This window comes from Tetrao urogallus, assembly GCF_951394365.1.
Source record: "Tetrao urogallus genome assembly, chromosome: 27".
NCBI classification, from domain to species: Eukaryota; Metazoa; Chordata; class Aves; order Galliformes; family Phasianidae; genus Tetrao; species Tetrao urogallus.
This window is the reverse complement of record NC_136840.1, coordinates 1,682,008-1,698,975: the sequence shown is the minus strand read 5'-3', so window position 1 is coordinate 1,698,975 and position 16,968 is coordinate 1,682,008. Positions and strand designations below refer to the sequence as shown.

General features: G+C 53.7%; 3 protein-coding genes across 3 annotated transcripts; 2 read left to right on the top strand and 1 right to left on the bottom strand.

The window, feature by feature from the left end:
- Positions 1–3,267: 3,267 nt before the first annotated feature.
- Positions 3,268–4,262, top strand: BOLA3 (bolA family member 3; the record flags this gene model as incomplete). The annotated part of the gene is made up of 4 exons (XM_079547337.1): positions 3,268–3,300; positions 3,453–3,576; positions 3,974–4,062; positions 4,173–4,262. 4 exons carry the CDS (start codon positions 3,268–3,270, stop codon positions 4,236–4,238), a joined length of 312 nt encoding a protein of 103 aa, XP_079403463.1. The 3' UTR covers positions 4,239–4,262.
- Positions 4,263–5,153: 891 nt separating this feature from the next.
- MOB1A (MOB kinase activator 1A) lies at positions 5,154–8,205 on the bottom strand (the record flags this gene model as incomplete). Its single annotated transcript, XM_079547512.1, has 5 exons — positions 5,154–5,231; positions 5,773–5,936; positions 6,083–6,216; positions 7,448–7,541; positions 7,965–8,205. 5 exons carry the CDS (start codon positions 8,203–8,205, stop codon positions 5,154–5,156), a joined length of 711 nt encoding a protein of 236 aa, XP_079403638.1.
- Positions 8,206–10,469: 2,264 nt separating this feature from the next.
- MTHFD2 (methylenetetrahydrofolate dehydrogenase (NADP+ dependent) 2, methenyltetrahydrofolate cyclohydrolase) lies at positions 10,470–16,314 on the top strand (the record flags this gene model as incomplete). The annotated part of the gene is made up of 8 exons (XM_079547380.1): positions 10,470–10,555; positions 11,768–11,952; positions 12,856–12,978; positions 13,441–13,593; positions 13,675–13,782; positions 14,204–14,296; positions 15,279–15,404; positions 16,175–16,314. 8 exons carry the CDS (start codon positions 10,470–10,472, stop codon positions 16,312–16,314), a joined length of 1,014 nt encoding a protein of 337 aa, XP_079403506.1.
- Between the last annotated feature and the right edge of the window lie 654 nt (positions 16,315–16,968).

Sequence of the window (16,968 nt, the reverse complement as noted above, 5' to 3'; positions counted from 1 at the left end):
CGCTCCCGTGCGGCGTCCCCCCCTGCCTTGAAGGGAGGCTCAAACTGGTCCGGGGGGGGGGCAGTGGTGTGTGGGTCAGGGCGAGAACTGCTGCAGTCTCACGTTTTTACACTACATTACGTATAACCTACCTCAAATCTCAGTCATTGAAAATTAGCATGCTTCAGACTTCTTATATGAAAACTAGAAAACTATGCACAGCTCTTTAACCCCTTGCTGCTGAGAGTCTGTTTTAAGCAAAATCTTTTTCTTTATCTTTACCAGCACCCGCGCTTGTCCCACCTGCGCAGAAGCCATGGGGTGGAAGCACTGCGGGGACGTCCTGGTGCGGGGTGGGCAGTGGGGTGCGCTGGGGGCGGCGTTTTTAATCGCATCGGGGCCGGGGGGGGGGGTGGGGGGAGGGGGAAGACACTTTGCAGCAGGTCGCAGCCACACTGGTGCTAGAACAACACCCGCGATGGGAACCGGGGGAGGTCTCCATGCTCACTGCAGTGTTCCTGGCCATGGTGGGTACCTCGGTGCTGGCCGGGGGCCGCTCCTCCTCTTGGCACTCTTGGGACGAGGCTCAGGAAGGAGAAGGAAACCAGAATCCCTGAGGTGCCTCAATTGCTAACTTTTCCTTTTAGTACTGGAATATGCTTTGTGGGCTCTTTAAGGCATATTTTTATTAAATGAAATCTTCTAATCAAAATGGTGCTATGGTGTTTTAACAAACTGTATCATGCTTCTGCCTGATTCCATCTTGCTGAGGTGCTACTAATGTATATACAAAACTAGAGAACCAAGAAAAAAAAAATTAAAAAAAAGCAATGATGTCGTTGAGAAGGAAGTTTACTTTTCCGGAGCGACAGCTCAAAGCGTGCCGGGAGCATCTTGTTCTTATGCAAACAGAAACCGGTGCCACGCTGAAGCGTTGTGGGCACCTTTGCTTTGCGGCAGCTTCGTTCCCCTCCAGGAACCAAGGGTGGGACAGACGCGGTGCTCAGATGTGCTCCTCAGCCCCAGCGTGCGGCCATGGTGCTCGGGCACGGTGCTCGGCCCCGCGCTGCGGACACGGTGCTTGCTTGTGGCGCTTGGTCGCGGTGCTCGGCCACTGTGCGTGGCCTCGGTGCTTGGCTGCGGTGCTCAGCCAGGTGTGTGAACACGGTGCTTGGTTGCGTGTTGGTGCCCAGCAGCGGTGCGTGGACTCGGTGCTCAGCCAGGGGTGTGAGCGCGGTATTCGGTGCTCGGCGCTCAGCGGTGCTATGGATGCGGTGCTCGGCCGCCGTGTGTGTGAACGTGGTGCTTGGATGTGGTGCTCAGCCAGGGAGGGGAACGTGGTGCTCAGCTGTGGTGCTCAGAGCTGGTGCTCGCTCAGATGGTGCTCAGGCACCGAGCGCGGTGCTCAGACGATGTCCGCAGTCACGGTGCTTTGAACAAGGTTCATGGACACAGTGCTTGGGCACAGTGCGTGGACGTGGTGCTCAGGAACAGTTGCTCAGGCGTGGTGCTCGCCCACCGTTCACCAACACTGTGCTTGGACGTGGTGCTCAGACGTGGGGTGTGGATGTGGTGCAGGGGCACGGCGCTCTCCCACCGGTGCTTGGTCCTGGGGTGCTTGGCGCAACACGAGGACCTGATGCTCACCCCCCGAGCACGGCCGTGGTGCTTGGATCCGGTGCACCCAAACACGATGCTGGCACCTCCTGGCCGCGGAGCTCCTTTCCCTCCCTGGAACAGTGGGCTTTGGCTGCGGGGAGCTGTGGCAGGGGATAGCTGGGCTTCACGCTTCTCGCATCTCTTCATTCCCTTTCCACTTCCCTGCTCTCCTTTCCATTTTTTTTGGGTTTCATTGGTGCTACTTCTTCCCTTTGGGTTCCCGTGAGCTGAGGGGGCAGCAGCCCCCCGTGCCCCAAACCAGGCAAATACCTCAACCCCACACCCCGCAGCGCCGCGGCAGCGAAGGCAGTGAAACCGGGGCGAATCTTTCCGAAATCAGGGATCCTTTCGCAGCGGTGTTAGTTCCTACTTTTATTTTTTTTCCTTTCATTGACCCTTTCCGCCCGGGCTTTTCCTCATTTTCGCATCCTTCAGGGATTACAAACTGCCGTAGTTTCAGCCTTGTTTTATTCTGGGAGCGTTTCGCCGGTGGGGTTTTGCACCGCGGCGCAGAGAATGGGAAGGAAAAGGAAACGAGTAGACGAAACAAACAAGAAAAACGAAACAAAAACCAACGACAAATTAAAACAAAATAAAAAGCGCCATTTCTGTGGGGTTCAGCGCTCGGGATTCGATGGCAGGAGGGTTTGGGGTTGCGTTGCTGTGGGGTTTGGTGGGGTTCGGAGGACGGAGTGGAGGCGGCAGGGGGTCCCCCCAGGGACACACTTGAAGATTCCTTGGCCGGCTCGGGGCTGTGGTTACTTGAAATGAAGTTTTTTTGTTTTTTTGTTTTTTGTTTTTGTTTTTCCGGGGCGGATCGAGGAGCGGTAGATTTTTCCCATGTCTCAAGGCAATAGGATTAATGTGTATTAAACTGTAGATAACTCCTAGGACAGTAAATTTATGCCGATAATTTTATTTTGTATAATTTTCCCTTTTCTTTCTCCTCTTTTGTGTGTTTCTCGTTTCTTCAAACCCTTTTCCTCCCCCCACCTCCTCCCTTCAGTGTTTTGGTAAATTTATTTTTTAGGATGCCTAAAAATCGCAAGTATGGACCCCCCCCCCCCTCCCCCTTTTTCCTCCCCCATGATTTTTTTTTAATTTGTATTTTATTCTAAGTTACACGCGGCCCACCCGGCTGCAAAATGTATTATTCCTGATATCTTTAAAATATTGTGGGTGTTTTAATAAATTTTATATTTATTTTTTGCACTCAAATCGGGGGCCGTTTTCTTTGGCTCTGCTTTCAGACGCGGGGGGGGTTGGGGGGGTTGGTTTGGGGCCCACGCTGCGGGGCGGTTCTTGGGGTCGGGATGGGCTCTGCACGGTGGTTTTTTTGGGAGGGGTGAGGCAGGATGAGGCCCTCTGGGGCGGATGGAGCAGGATGAGGCCCGGGGGGAAGCGGTGGGACGGGGCGGCGCTGGAGGGGAGGTGAGGCCGCTGTGCGCTGTGGGGATTGGGGGGGCGGGGGGGGTGCGTGGGGTGGGGGGGGGGGGCTGTTGTCCCCTAGGCTTCTCTTGAGACTTCCGGGCCGGTAGGGGGCGCTGTGCCGCGGCGCGGCCTTATGACGTGGCGCTCGGCGATTGGCGGGCGGCGGTCATTTCTCTCCTCCTGCAGCTGGCGCGCCCGATGGCCGCGGCGGGGCTGCGGAGCCGCGGGCCGGTGAGTGAGCGACAGAGCCCGAGGCCTTCGTGCCTTCTGCGGCCCTTCCTCCCCGCTCCGGCGGCGTTGAGGCCCCGCGTGGGCCCAGCTGCAATCCCCGTCCCCCATCCCCCCTTCAGCCCCCGGAGCGTTTCGCGTCTCTGTGCCCGCAGCTCCTCGTGCCGCGCGGCGCCTGGCGCGGTTTCTCCGCGGGGGCGGACGGGGAGGAGCGCGTGAGCCGCGTCCTGCGCGAGAAATTCCCCCGCGCCTCCGCCATCCGCGTGGTGGACATTTCCGGTAAGGAAAAGGCTTCTGCCCTCCCGAACGGCCGCGCTTGTCGTTGAACGGCCTACAAACCGAAGGGGAGTCAACTCTTGGAAAGGGGAGGTGACAGCAGGGCAAGGGGAAATGGTTTGAAGTTGAGGGAGGGCAGATGGAGGTTGGATGTCAGGGGAAGTTCTGTGCTGTGAGAGCGGTGAGGTGCTGGAACAGCTGCCCAGAGAGGCTGTGATGCCCCATCCATCCCTGGAGGTGTTCAAGGCCAGGTTGGATGGGGCCCTGGGCAGCCTGGGCTGCTGTGAAATGTGGAGGTTGGTGGCTCTGCGTGTGGCAGGGGGTTGGAGCTCCGTGATCCTTGAGGTCCCTTCCAGCCCTGGCCATTCTGTGGTGCTGAGTGGCGCCACGCTCCTTGCAGGTGGCTGCGGGGCCATGTATGAGATCCACATCGAATCGGAGGAGTTCCGGGAGAAGCGGACAGTGCAGCAGCACCAGATGGTGAATCAGGTGAGGGCACACAGAGCTGGGCTGCACGGCCCTGAATGGGGAGCCCTGCTTTTCAAGGCACCCACCTTTGTGTTGCGGTGGGACTCGGCCCTTATGTTCATCTGTTGCAGGCGCTGAGCGAGGAGATCAAGAGCATGCATGGGCTGCGCATCTTCACCTCCGTGCCCAAATCCTGATGGAGCTGAGCGCTGCAGGAGGGGGTGTGAGGGGGGGGGCTGCAGGGGGTGACCTGCCCAATAAACGTGTAGCTGCATGAGGAGGCTCCTGGACCAGCGCTGGGGGGGTTGGGGAGGGACAGTGCTGCTACAGCCCCCACCCAAGGGGAGCTCCGCAAAGAGAATAACGCACCGAGAGTGTAAGCAGGAGGGGGGCACACAGACACGACAGCCATTAGAAAGGAGAGCAGGAAGAAGAAACTTTATTGCCTTGCCAACATGGTCCCTGCCCCTCCCCCTGCCCTCCCCCCTCCCCCAGCTGGGGCAGAAAAGCTGCTCTGCACCCCAAGGGGCAGGCTCCCCTTGCCAGGCACTTTTTTTTTTTCCCTCCCCCATCACTGTTGTCATGAGGGGAGCTTAAGGCTCTTGGCCAAAGTGCATCTAAATCCAAAAAAAGCACTTCCAAAAATAAGCTGTGCCTCTGCTGCCCTTCCCCCATGGGAAGCACGCGCTGGACGCAGCCCCAGGACGGCCACGTGGGATCTGAGGAAAGCTTTGCTCCAGCACTGAAAACAGCAGTGTGGCATTTTGGAACTTCGCCTGCACAAAACAAAACACAAACCCGCTGCAAGCTGTGCGTCTGACTTCCCCACTGCAATTCTTGCCAGACTTGAGTATGTAGTTTAGAAAAAAAGTGGACAAAACAGTGCCAGGCATCACAGCTCAGCCACCAGTTACAAGGTGACGCAGGCTGCTGCAGCACAGTACAAGCACTGTTTTGCCAAAGGCCTGTGAGACCAAGTGAGGCAGCGCCAGCCAGCACATCATCCGGCTCCTTGGGGCTTGTATCGCTGAGGGTGAAGGGGAGAATGGCTGTGGACAAAGCAGAAAGGAGTGGCCACGACTGGAAGTTGAGTGGGTCCTCCCAGGGAAAGTTTATCTGTCTTTGGAACCCAGCTTCTCAATGAGTTCCTGCAGCGGAGCCAATTCCCGCCTGTCGATCAAGTTGAATTCCTGGTAGGAAAAAAGCAACAGCAGAACTGAATGCGCTGCTGAAAGAACCCCTAGGAAATAAAGCCCCAGGTCCAGCCAACAAGCATACAGCTGCAGCCACCTCAGCTGTTTCTCTGGAGAAATTCAAGCGTTTCAGGCAAACTGAACTTAGTTGTGTGGCTGAGAAGTGCCAGTGCTCAGCGCAATGGGCTGCCACGCTGTCACAAGATACTGAAAAAATGGGCAAGGGGAGAAAAGCTGCTGTTGCCATCTCAGAAGGAGTTACTGAATTATAACCCCTTCCCCTCTCAGGTTCTCTTTGAAGTCTGGTCCTTTTGCTAATAAATAAAAGTAGATAGGGAAGTTCAAGCATTTTCAGACAGCCTGCATAAGTACACCCCAAACAGTTCATGCATGGAGGGTAAGAGCTGAGCTACTTCCCCCACAGCACCGTTGTAGCCCTTCAGCAAGAAAGCAGGCTTGTAAATTCTAACTCCCCCTAAAAGCAAATGGGAACAAAAAAGCCCGGTAGAGGCAGTTGAGCAGCTGTTGTGCACCTCACCTGCACAAAGAAGATAAAGTGCTTGAAGGAGGTGTTGAGGTGTGCCTCCTCCTGCAGCCGCATGACGGAGTCGAAGTGCTGGTGGTAAATGTGGGCATAGACACGGAAGAGTCGCTTCAGGATGGTCTTGGCCACAGACATGAAGTTCTTGGGAAAAGGGACACCTGAAAAGCATGGGCAAGCTTCAGTTTGGTCACAAGTGTTTATGAAACAACAAAACAAACCACCAAGACAAGTCACTGAGACTTTCTGGTGGCACTGAGGCTTGGTGCTGGACACAAGGCACGCCGTGCTGCGCCACTGCAATTACCGATCTTTGAAGGGAAGAGGGTTTCGTCATCCAGCTGATCCTGAACCCACGTCATCAAGTAATCAATGTACTTTGGAGCCGAGCACTTAATTGGCTTCTTTATGTTGGTACCGTCTGCCCAGTGGTACTCATATCTGTAGGGTGAAAGAAAAAATACATTCCTTGGCCTAATGGGGAAAGAAGCAGCATTTTCAGGCCCTGTTCTGGCCACTGGGCCCCACAGCTTCCTCCTTATCGTGGCAAGGAATGACTTTGCAAAACAAATATTCTGTGTGGTGCTTTGCCTTGATGTCTGAGCTCCTTGAGCCCAGTGCAGCAGCTCGGGGTCACATCTCCATCCCAACAACTGCAGCAACAGCCACCAGGGTTCAACCCTCAAAAGTGACTTTCAGCTTCACCACAACCTCCTGTGACATCCACTTAAAGTGAGACAAAAATTGGCTGAAGGGGAAGGGAGGGAGGCAACCCCCCACCTCCTGAGTTACTGCACGTATGGCCTTCAGCCACCAGCCAGGAATTCAGCTCTCCCTCAGAAGTGCCCCCCGGCACGTGGGGGACTTTCCAAAGACCATCCAGAGGCCCCACATCAGCCTTCTAAAACCACCCTCTCAAAGTGACGTGTGCTTATCGGTCTCACAGCTCCCCAGAACTGGGACAGACGTCAACCCCAAGCAGCAAGGAACTTCCTCAGCAATCTTTTGTACAATCCCTACAGAGAGGGGGAGAAAATGACGTTTCGGCTGTTGTTTCTCAACAAGCAACAAGTGAAAATGAAGAGTGCTCTTCAAACAGGAAGTCCTTACAGGAAGCGTCCCCAGATATAGAAACAGGAACTCGCAATCTAAATGCTCCTGGTTAGAAAAGCAGGGCAGGATTCTACACAGAACTGCAAATACTGCTCCCCAGCCAGCCCCCGTGCCCCGCTTTGTTTTCTCCTTCCATGGTGCCTCAGCCTTCTCCTACAAATCCCCTGCTCTCTCCAGCAATCTGATCTCAGTGCCTGCTGGGTTCCTGCTCTCTCACGTCCTGCCCCATTAGCAGCTGTGGTTTTAGAACTGCATGCACTCAAAAACCACACAATGGCCTCTCAGACTGAGACACGGCTAAATCAAGCAAGATCTGCCACTTCCATGTCAGGTTAAATCTCTCAATTTTCCTTCAAATTCATCTGCTCCTGGTACCACACAGCCTCCCTAACAGCCCACAGGGCTTCAGACACAGGTGAGTGACTGCAGGAGCACAGTGCTGTACCCAACCCCATCCACATACATCCCATCCTCTTCAGCTTTTGGACACACGCTTCAGAAACCATCCAGCCATTTCCCCAGCACAAACTGCAGCTGTAGGCCACCACAAACTTCTTACCTTGGTCCAGCAGACATGACTGGACAGCTTGCCTCTGTGCAAAACTCTGTGATGGTCCCATACAGCATATTGATTTGGTTGAAGAAATCCACCGCTGGAAAGGAAACACACCAAATGATTCCAGTTGCAGCTCGTAAATAACTGCTTTAGGTTCCAGACACCTTAATTCCAAATGTCAGCCCTCGGGTCTTACTCCCAGCTCCAAAAACAGCCACTCACAAATGTAATTGCCTTTACAAGTCTGAACTCAAGAAAATGCACTCAGAAACAACTGCATGTATTTGCTTCTCACTTTTTGCATATTTCCAGAGCACAGCACTGCTCTGACACTCAAATGGTCAGCATGTCCCAGCTCTTACTGCCCTTTTATCCTTACTCATTTAAAGAGAATACAGCTGGAATAGGAATTTCATTTCGGGAGATTTTCTGTTTGCTTCTTTTAAGGATGAAAAGCAGAGATCTGTGTCCTTCCACTCCACTTCCACACACTGGTGGATCTCTGTCTCCCAGGACTTACTGTTCACTGCAATCCACTCATTAAGGTCCTCTCCCTCCGGCAGCATAACTGCTTGCCTGAGGTTGCCACTCCCAAGAGTGGCTTCTGCGTGTTTCAGGAGCTCATACTGATGGGAGCCTTCAGGAATATTCTTCTTGGGCTTGAATGTTTTCGAAGAACGACTCCCACTGAGAAAACAAAGAGAAACACTTCCAGTGAGCAGCAATCCCTTCTCAGAAGCGTTTCCCTCCCGCTGCAGCATCACCCGTTGCTCTTTGCCACTTGGCAGGCCCAGCTGCGATGACACCAGACCTTTTTTCCTCCACCATCAGGGTAACAGACCTACATGTGAGCGTTTCTGACAGCCACGTGCACGCTTCCCTTTTCCAATCACAAGGAGCATTTGGTGCAAAGGCTCAAAGACAGACCAGCGATGGCTGCATTCAGTCACACTGCGGACAAGCCAATGTAACTCCAATGAGGAACAAAACTACTGGCTGACTTAACAGGGCGAAGGCACGCTGTGTAGGAAACAGCCTGCTCAGGATAGCAGCTTAACACACTCTAAAACACACATCTCTATTGCAGCTTTAACCCTCCCAGGTTGTGTCCTACCAACAGTCATACAACTGCATTGTTCCACCGCCCTGTAACAGGGCAAGCAGCGCTCAGAGGAATACCAGTGTCAGAGCTCATTATTGGCTTTATACCCACGCACAAAAACCAACGCTGCCAAGAGATGACGGCATTTTTATGCCTCCAAACCACAAAACATTAACTTTCGGACTCCCAGTTCGCACAGCTCACAGCCACCACATTCTGTGCTGGCTCTGATGTGGGGTTGTGAGAGCCAAAGCACCGCTGGGGGTTACACGCATTTCCTGGCACTGCTGGCTTGCTGCCCACCTCCCCCCCTCATTGCACACAGCCGGATGCGCTCAGCCTGCACACATCTGGCGTCAGCTTCCTGATGCAGCGCTGCAGCACAGCCCCACGGCTTTGCACACTGTTTATGTGCAGTGGGAATAAAAGATCCTTCGATCCAACTCGCTCTTCAGCCCAGCCACCGCCGCCTGCTGTACTGCAGGAGGGAGCACAGGGCCCAGCACAGTGCTGATACTGGACAGAGGGTCCCAACACATCACTGACAACAGAATGAGGCTCCTCAGCCCCTTCTCACACCTCAAGACGTCGCTGCTCCTTCTGACACCTTTAAGGGCTAGAATTGCACGAGCGTTCACATCTCCCACACAGATACATAACAGCCCATCCATACAGCTGCTTACAGATGCACTCTTACAGTAGACAGCCAAACCAACGCCATTCCCACTGCAGCCAGGTCAAACCCACCTGCCCTGAGGGCACCCTGCACACAGCTGGGCACACCACCTCCACCCGAGCCCCCGGCCCGCCCAGCTTTGAGCCCCACATCCACAGCACAAAGGCCTCCTCCTCACCCTCCCCTCTGTCTCCCCCCTCAGCTCCCCAAGCCTGAAGGGATGAGGCCCCCAGAATCACAGAATGGCCAGGGTTGGAAGGGACTTCAAGGATCACGAAGCTCCAACCCCCTGCCACACGCAGAGCCACCAACCTCCACATTTCACAGCAGCCCAGGCTGCCCAGGGCCCCATCCAACCTGGCCTTGAACGCCTCCAGGGATGGACGGGGCATCACAGCCTCTGGGCACCTGTTCCAGCACCTCACCGCTCTCACAGCACAGAACTTCCCCTGACATCCAACCTCAATCTCTCCTCCCTCAACTTCAAACCATTTCCCCTTGTCCTGCTGTTATTTACCCCTCTCTTCCCCTCCAAAGCCTTCCCCCAGCACCGCCCCACAACAGATGAACCCCTCCAGCCCCTCTGCAGGTCCCCAGCTCTTCGTCCCCCCCCAGCCCTGCCTCCCTCCACCCCCAGTCCCTCACCAGGCCCCACACGACGCCCTCAGGCCTCCCCTAACGGACCGAGCCCAGAAGGCCGCTCCTTTCCCCGCAACCCTCACGCACAGGGCCCCCCAAAACCCTCATGGCCCGCACCCAGCCGTGCCGCGAGGCCTCTCCCCTCGGCACAGCGACCCCCGCCCACTCACAAGAGGAAGCTCATGGCGGAGCGGCGCGGCCCGAGGCAGAGTGCCGCCGGCAGCCGCAGCTCCCGCCCCAGCCGCCAGCTCTCGCGAGAGCCGGATCAGGGGGCGTGGCCTCAAGCGGCACTATCTCTATGGCAACAAGTGTAACCTCGCCCCGCCCTTTCCCGCCGCGGCCCCTCATGTTCGCCAGGCCCAGCCAATGGGCGCAGCTGTGCCCAATTACGGCGGGAAGCCCCGCCCCCTTCCCCAACTTATCTCCCTTCCGCCCCGCCCTCTTCCTGTCTTCCGCCACTCACAGCCCAACCTCGCGTCGCTCGCCGTCTCGATTGGCTTCTGCTGCCAGCAGGGGGCGGATCCCGGATGCTATATAACCGGCCGGCGGCGCGGCGCGGCGCCTAATTGTAGTCGTGTGTTTTCTGTTCTCCTTGTCCCGCTGTCGCCATGGCAACCGCTCTCTGCCCGCTCCGAGCCCTCGGCCAGACCGCGCTCCGGCCCCGCGCCCGCCGCCTGCACCTCAGCGCACCCAGGTAGGGCATGGCTCGGCCCGGCTTATGGCAGCGCTGCCATCGGAATGAATGGAGCGGACCCCCAGCGGCCGTACCGCGCGCTGCAGGCTGATGAAATCCCGCTGTCGCCTTGCGTGGGGCCGGGGGGGGTGAGAGGTGCGGGGGTCGGAACAGGAGCTGGGGTCAGAAAACTGCTTTCCAAGGGATGCCTGACCGCTGAGCCGCCGCGGCGTGTCGTTGCGATGCGTTTTGCTCGCAGGTTGCTCCAGCGCCGGGGGCGGCACCGCTAACGGGGCTGCGGGGCAGCGGCTCCGTCCACTCTGAGATGGGGCAGAACGGCGGGGTTGAGCACCGGCCGGGGCCATACGGAAAGGGGGGCGGTGCTGCGGAGAAGTCCGCAGGTGAATCTGGCGGATGTGAAACCCTCCGGGAGAGATTCTTTGATAAGAACGGCGTTGAGATGTGAGCGATCGTCAGAACCCGAAGGGGGAGCGGACGGGAGCGGCTCCGTGCACACAGCGTGTCCAATTGCCTGGAATGCGTTGGCAGAACCTCTGCTACCGATTTAGACCAGAAATGCAGGCGAGGAGCTGCCGTGACACGTTTCAGATGGGCGGATGCCTTCCTCGGCTTCAGCTGAGCGTTGGGATCCTTCGATAGGATTGAAATCCTATATCCCCTATCAGGCTTTGTCACCCTGCAGAGATGGGCAAAGCAGTGAGGCTGGAGCTCAGACTGCGCTTGGAGGACTGATGCCTTTCTGGGATGCTGGGATGGCTGTGCACGGCAGCTGTGCCTCCTGCAGCCTCGAGATGGGCTGGAATTGTTCAGCACTTCCAGCAATGCAAACTCCACTTACATGGGATGAGTTTTGCCTCGCAGAGCAAAGCTGCCGTGCTTTAGGAGGGGCAGGGAGACCGACTGCACCAAAGGGAAGCTGGCAGTGTGGCACATGTGCCAACAACACACACGTGGGCTCCTGAACTCACTGAGTGCTTCCTCAGGCTGCAGGAATTGCTCTGTTCCTCCTCCGGCAGTAGGGCTGCAGACTGGAATATATTACTTAACATAATGGGCACAAAAAGAAATCAGGTTTACAGATGAAGGCTTGTACTGAGCTCAGATGAAAGAACTGCGTTTCCCCCGTCCTGTCTCTGTTTGCTGTGCTGATGTTGCACAAAACTTGGATGTGTTGGCCCTAACACTGCTGTGGTGATACTTCTCATACTGCAGAGATGATGCTGTTGTGATTTCTGGAAGGAAGCTGGCCCGGCAGATCAGACAAGAAGCCCGGCATGAAGTTGAACAGTGGGTAGCAGCTGGGAACAAGAGACCTCACCTCAGCGTGGTTCTTGTTGGTGAAAATCCTGCAAGTCACTCCTACGTGCTGAACAAAACCAAAGCGGCTGCTGATGTGGGTAAGTCTTGTGCTCTGCTCTGAAAAACTGGAGCAGAAAAACTCAGACAAACTGCTGCTTGTTGGCTTTTGCTGGGAGTCCTCTGCTGGATACTGCGGGAACTTTTAGGATGCATCCACCCAGCAGCTTTTTGCTGCATGAGCTTAGTGCAGAGTTTGCTCTGTCTGCATTGGCTGCCTTCCTAGTAGCTCTGCGATGCTGTTTATAGGCACAGCTCACACGTGCATTATGCTGCTTGAAACCTCCAGGCAACGTCAGGCTCTGCAGCTTGGATTTGTGGCCTTGGTGGGCCGATGTAAAGCACCAGCAGGGCTTTGATTTGCCTTCTTTTAATCGCCTGTTCAAGATGTGTTCATCATTCAGCGCAGTCATGTTGTGCTGTGACACTTTCAGTCTTGCAAGCTGAGATCCTACTTGGTTTCCCAAGTGTGCTTCTGGGGAAAATGTATTGAGAAAGATATGGTTTAATTCCATGCACACAGTGGTTTAATTCCACGCTGGATTCTGTGCTGCTAAAACCTTCTTTGGAGCTGAGATTTCACTCTGACATCCTTTTCCAGCTGAAGTGAAAAGGTCCACAGGAGGTGCAATTGCATTTGCATCATAACATGTTCCTGTGTGGTTCCTCCAAGCCCTGCACACTCTTGGAGGATGTCTGCTTTCAACTGGTCTTTCCCAGGGATGGCTGCACAGACAGACAAATGGTCTTTAATCATGACTTGCAGGATGTGTGAAAGTCTGCAGCCTGGAAGGCAGCCACTGTTGTGTGAAGCATGCGATCCTTGATGTGCCCATATCAGATTCTGTGTAGAATTTAAACCAGGCAGCTCAAATTAGCATAGATCAGGGAAGCTGCTGTCCCACTTGTGTACGTGCCACTCTCTAATGCAGCACTTTGCACAGGAATCAGCAGTGAAACAATCCTCAAGCCAGCTTCAATTACTGAGGAGGAGCTACTGGATTTGATCAGCAAACTGAATAACGATGCCAACGTGGATGGCCTGTTAGTGCAGCTTCCTTTACCTGGTGAGTAGCTGGGTCTCAATCTGCTTCATTTTTTGCATTAGACTGTTATGAGTTTACATGCCAGAAGGAGTTGTAGCTCAGGAGTCCTCCTGTGACGTGACAAGTGGCACTGTGCCACGGTGCAAGCTTAAAGATAACACTGCTCCATCATACAGTGCCTGTAAGTTGCTGGGGGCAGTGGAAATCTGATCTTTGTTGGTGGTATCAGCTTCATGCACCAGGAGTTCAAACTTGGCAGTAAAGCTGCAGCTGCCTAAAAATATCTGTGCTCCATTAGCAGCAGTGTAGTCCCCAAGTGGGCTTCTCCCAGTCCCCTTCTGCTGGGAGCTGTTAGCTTTGAGCTTGCTGGAAGCTTGGGAATAGCTTCAAACCCCCAAACTGTAATGATTCTGAGGGACTGGTGCAGCAAATCAGGTTTTTTGGCTGATCCTTTGCTTTTTTTCTTTTCTTTCTCTTTTCCAGAACACATTGATGAGCGGAAGATTTGCAATGCTGTGACTCCAGACAAAGATGTTGATGGCTTTCATGTGATAAACGTGGGGCGCATGTGCCTTGACCAGTACTCCATGCTGCCAGCCACCCCGTGGGGGGTGTGGGAGATCATAAAGAGAACAGGTGAGCCGCTGCAATATTTGGCTGCTGTTTGGTCCAGCTCCAGCTTGTATTTGTCTTAAGACTCTGTTTTGTCTATTTCAGGCATCCCAACGTTGGGGAAGAACGTGGTGGTGGCTGGCCGGTCGAAGAACGTGGGGATGCCCATTGCCATGTTGCTGCACACAGATGGCAGGCACGAGCGCCCAGGAGGTAGGAGCTTGTTGCTCTCAGAGCCTGTGTACCAGGCAGCTGTGGGAGGAAGCCCTCCACCTGTCCCACAATCCTTGCTAGGCTCTTAAACCAGACCCAGGCCTGCTGGGGAGTTAACTCTGCACACAGGCAATCAGAGCCTTCTTCAGTTAGTCGTTCTTCACCAGATCTGGGTTCTGTGCTACTAAAACCTTCCTTGGAGCTGAGATTTCAGTCTGACATCCCTTCCCAGCTGAAGTGAAAAGGTCCACAGGAGGTGCTGACTTTGTAGACAGCTCTTGTGTTTCTTTGTCATCAAGCTCGTGTTTCTTTGTCATCAAGCTCTTGTGTTTCTGGTACTTTCCTGGGTGATCTTGAAGGTGGAGGGTTAGAGAAGTTGCCATGCATGTGAGTAAAATGCTTCCTGTAACCTCTCTTGCAGGTGATGCCACAGTCACAATATCACACCGCTATACTCCCAAGGAGCAGCTGAAACAACACACGATCCGTGCTGACATTGTGGTAGCAGCAGCAGGTAAGACTGAACTGCCAGTGCAGGCGATGTGAGCAGAGGCAGTGCAGCTTGTGTGTTGTTTCTGGTGGGAATCTCTCCTTGCAGGAAATAGGTCCTGTTGGTACGTGTCCCAAGGGCTCTGAAGCAGCTGTGGCAGCATAGGAGAATCTGACACCCTTTTAACTGCTGCAGGCAAGGGTGGGCTGTTTAAAACAGGCAGTTAATCCTGTGATAAAGCCTAGGACAGACTAATAGAACTATTTGTAGCTCTTGGAAATGCAAAATGATACCTGGCAGGAGGACTTGGTGTGCTAGCAAGCACCTGATCAGACCTAGAGAGCAGCTAACAGAGGCTGTTATACAGCCTGTTATAAGTACAGACATTCCGTGCTTATGGGGAGAGAAAAATACTGAGACAGCATCTACTTACAGGAGATGTTGAAAGTGCTGAAGGACATTTGCAGTACCTCTTCAGAGCACAAGAGGCCCCACGTGTACGTGTGCTCTTCTCTGGGCAGTGCCCTTGGTGTGGGGATAGCTCATTAGCAGGAGAATTGAGCTGATTTGGGGTGTCCACGCCTGGCAACAGAAGCTTGGTGAGAGAGAAATGTGGGTTAGAATAGAAATTGGGCATAAGGAGACATAAGGTACAGGCAGGATTAGAAGTGGTGTCAGTGGTGAAGGCAGCACTGTGTAACCATAGACATTAAGATTTCAAATTGGAGAGCACTTTGGCTGCAGCTTCTTTGCCAGACCTCTTTCTGGAAGTGGATTCCAGTTCTTTTTATTCAGAGGTTATAAATAAATCACTCAAACCCCTGATTTCTGGGTGAGCTGAACATCCCAAGGAGTAGTTCTGGATTTGTCTGTGACAAACGCATTGGTGAGGCAGGAAAAAAGCCCAGGTGGGTCAAAACACACTGGCTGTGCAGTGAGATGGGGGTGATGGGGGACGGGGAGCTGCTTAGCACCACTACGAGCTCATGGGTCTGTTCTGTTGCAGGTATTCCTAATCTGATCACAGCTGATATGATCAAAGAAGGAGCTGCAGTTATCGATGTGGGGATAACTAGAGTGCAGGATCCTATCACTGCCAAATCAAGGCTGGTTGGCGATGTGGATTTTGAAGGTAAAAAGGCTCTGACATCTCATGCTTTGAGCATTAAACATCTAGCTGAGAAGTGGGGAGAAAGTCCTGGTTCACGCAGTGGAGCAGATGCATACCAATCCTGAAGCTCTCTTTCTTTTGCATTCAGTTTTATACGAGCACAAGGGAGCAGCTTTCCTGGAATATGCCATAGAGACATATAGAGGAGACTGACTCTAAATCTAAGGCAGCTGGGGTGCTTTGCCTCTACTCCAGTTTATAACCCACACTCCTGCTTTTAAATTCTGCCCCCCAGGCAAACCCAAAAGCATGCAGAGCTTCCCTTTTGGCTTGCTGTTTGCTGGCCTTGCTCACCACTTAGCTGCAGCAGTGCCCAAGGAAGCCCCACGTGTCCATGTGCCCAGCAAAATGTACTGGAACCTTCTGCAAGAAAGGGGGCAAACGCTCACTGTTACTTCATTGGAGCTCTTCTCAAGAGCATGCATCAGGCCTGAATCTGGTCTCACACTCAGTATGTGTTGCATAAATCTGGCTATTTAGACCTTGCTTTTTCCCCATTGTGGGCTCTGATGTGAGTTTGGGGATGGTCAGAATGCGGTGTGCTCTGTGCTGCCCTGGCCAAAGGGGGCAAACATCTAAATTAAGAGACTAATATATATGTATTTTTTTAACTAATAGTCATGAAGGAATTCAATAATATTAGGTTAGCTATGGTTGCATGCTGACCAGCTGGCTTGATAAGCCCTACTGCACTTGACTTGCATGGTGAACTCTCTCTGTCCTTCCTGCAGGGGTGAAGAAGAAAGCCAGTTACATCACTCCTGTCCCTGGGGGAGTTGGGCCCATGACAGTTGCCATGCTGATGAAGAACACCATCATTGCTGCCAAAAAGCTGTTGAAACCCAAAGCACTGGAAGCCTTAACTGCTTAACACAGGACTCTCTTTTTAGCTCTGAAAACAACATTCCAAGATGACTCCTAGACAGGCCGATAGAAAATGCAATACTTTATTTATTGTACAGAGGTGGTATTTACTATTCTGAGGTCATAGGTATTTATTTGAAGCTGAAGCATATGCGGATTAGCTGTAATAAGGCATATGCACCTACACTCCTGGCCTTCTAGCACAGCTGCTTTTTAAACCAGCACTTCTCTAGTGGAGCCAGCCTTGCAGACTGTGTTGTTCTGGCAGGGACTGAGCAGCAGGGGAGACCCTCTGGGTGTGCAGAGCTTGCTGCAGTGTTAGCAGGCCTGGGGGCAGCGGAGCAGATTGTGCTCCACAGTGCAAAAAGAACGGCCTTCGTGGTTCTGTTCTCACAGATGCTCAGTCAGCTCAGACTTTGCTCTGAAGCGTTTAACTCTGTGATGGGTGTTCAGTTGGAGTTGAGTTCTTCTGTAGAAGCAGCGGCTGGAAAAAGCCGTGTTCTCAGCCTGGCTGGGGCTCTGGGCAGTGGTGGAGCTGATGTACCATGTTCATCGTGTGCAGCTAAGCTTTTTTGTTTGTTCCTGTTTGTATGGTGACTTTTAAAAACTTTTTCTTCAACCAAAGAACAATGGAGGACGGTTGGTGTGTCTGTATTGGGTA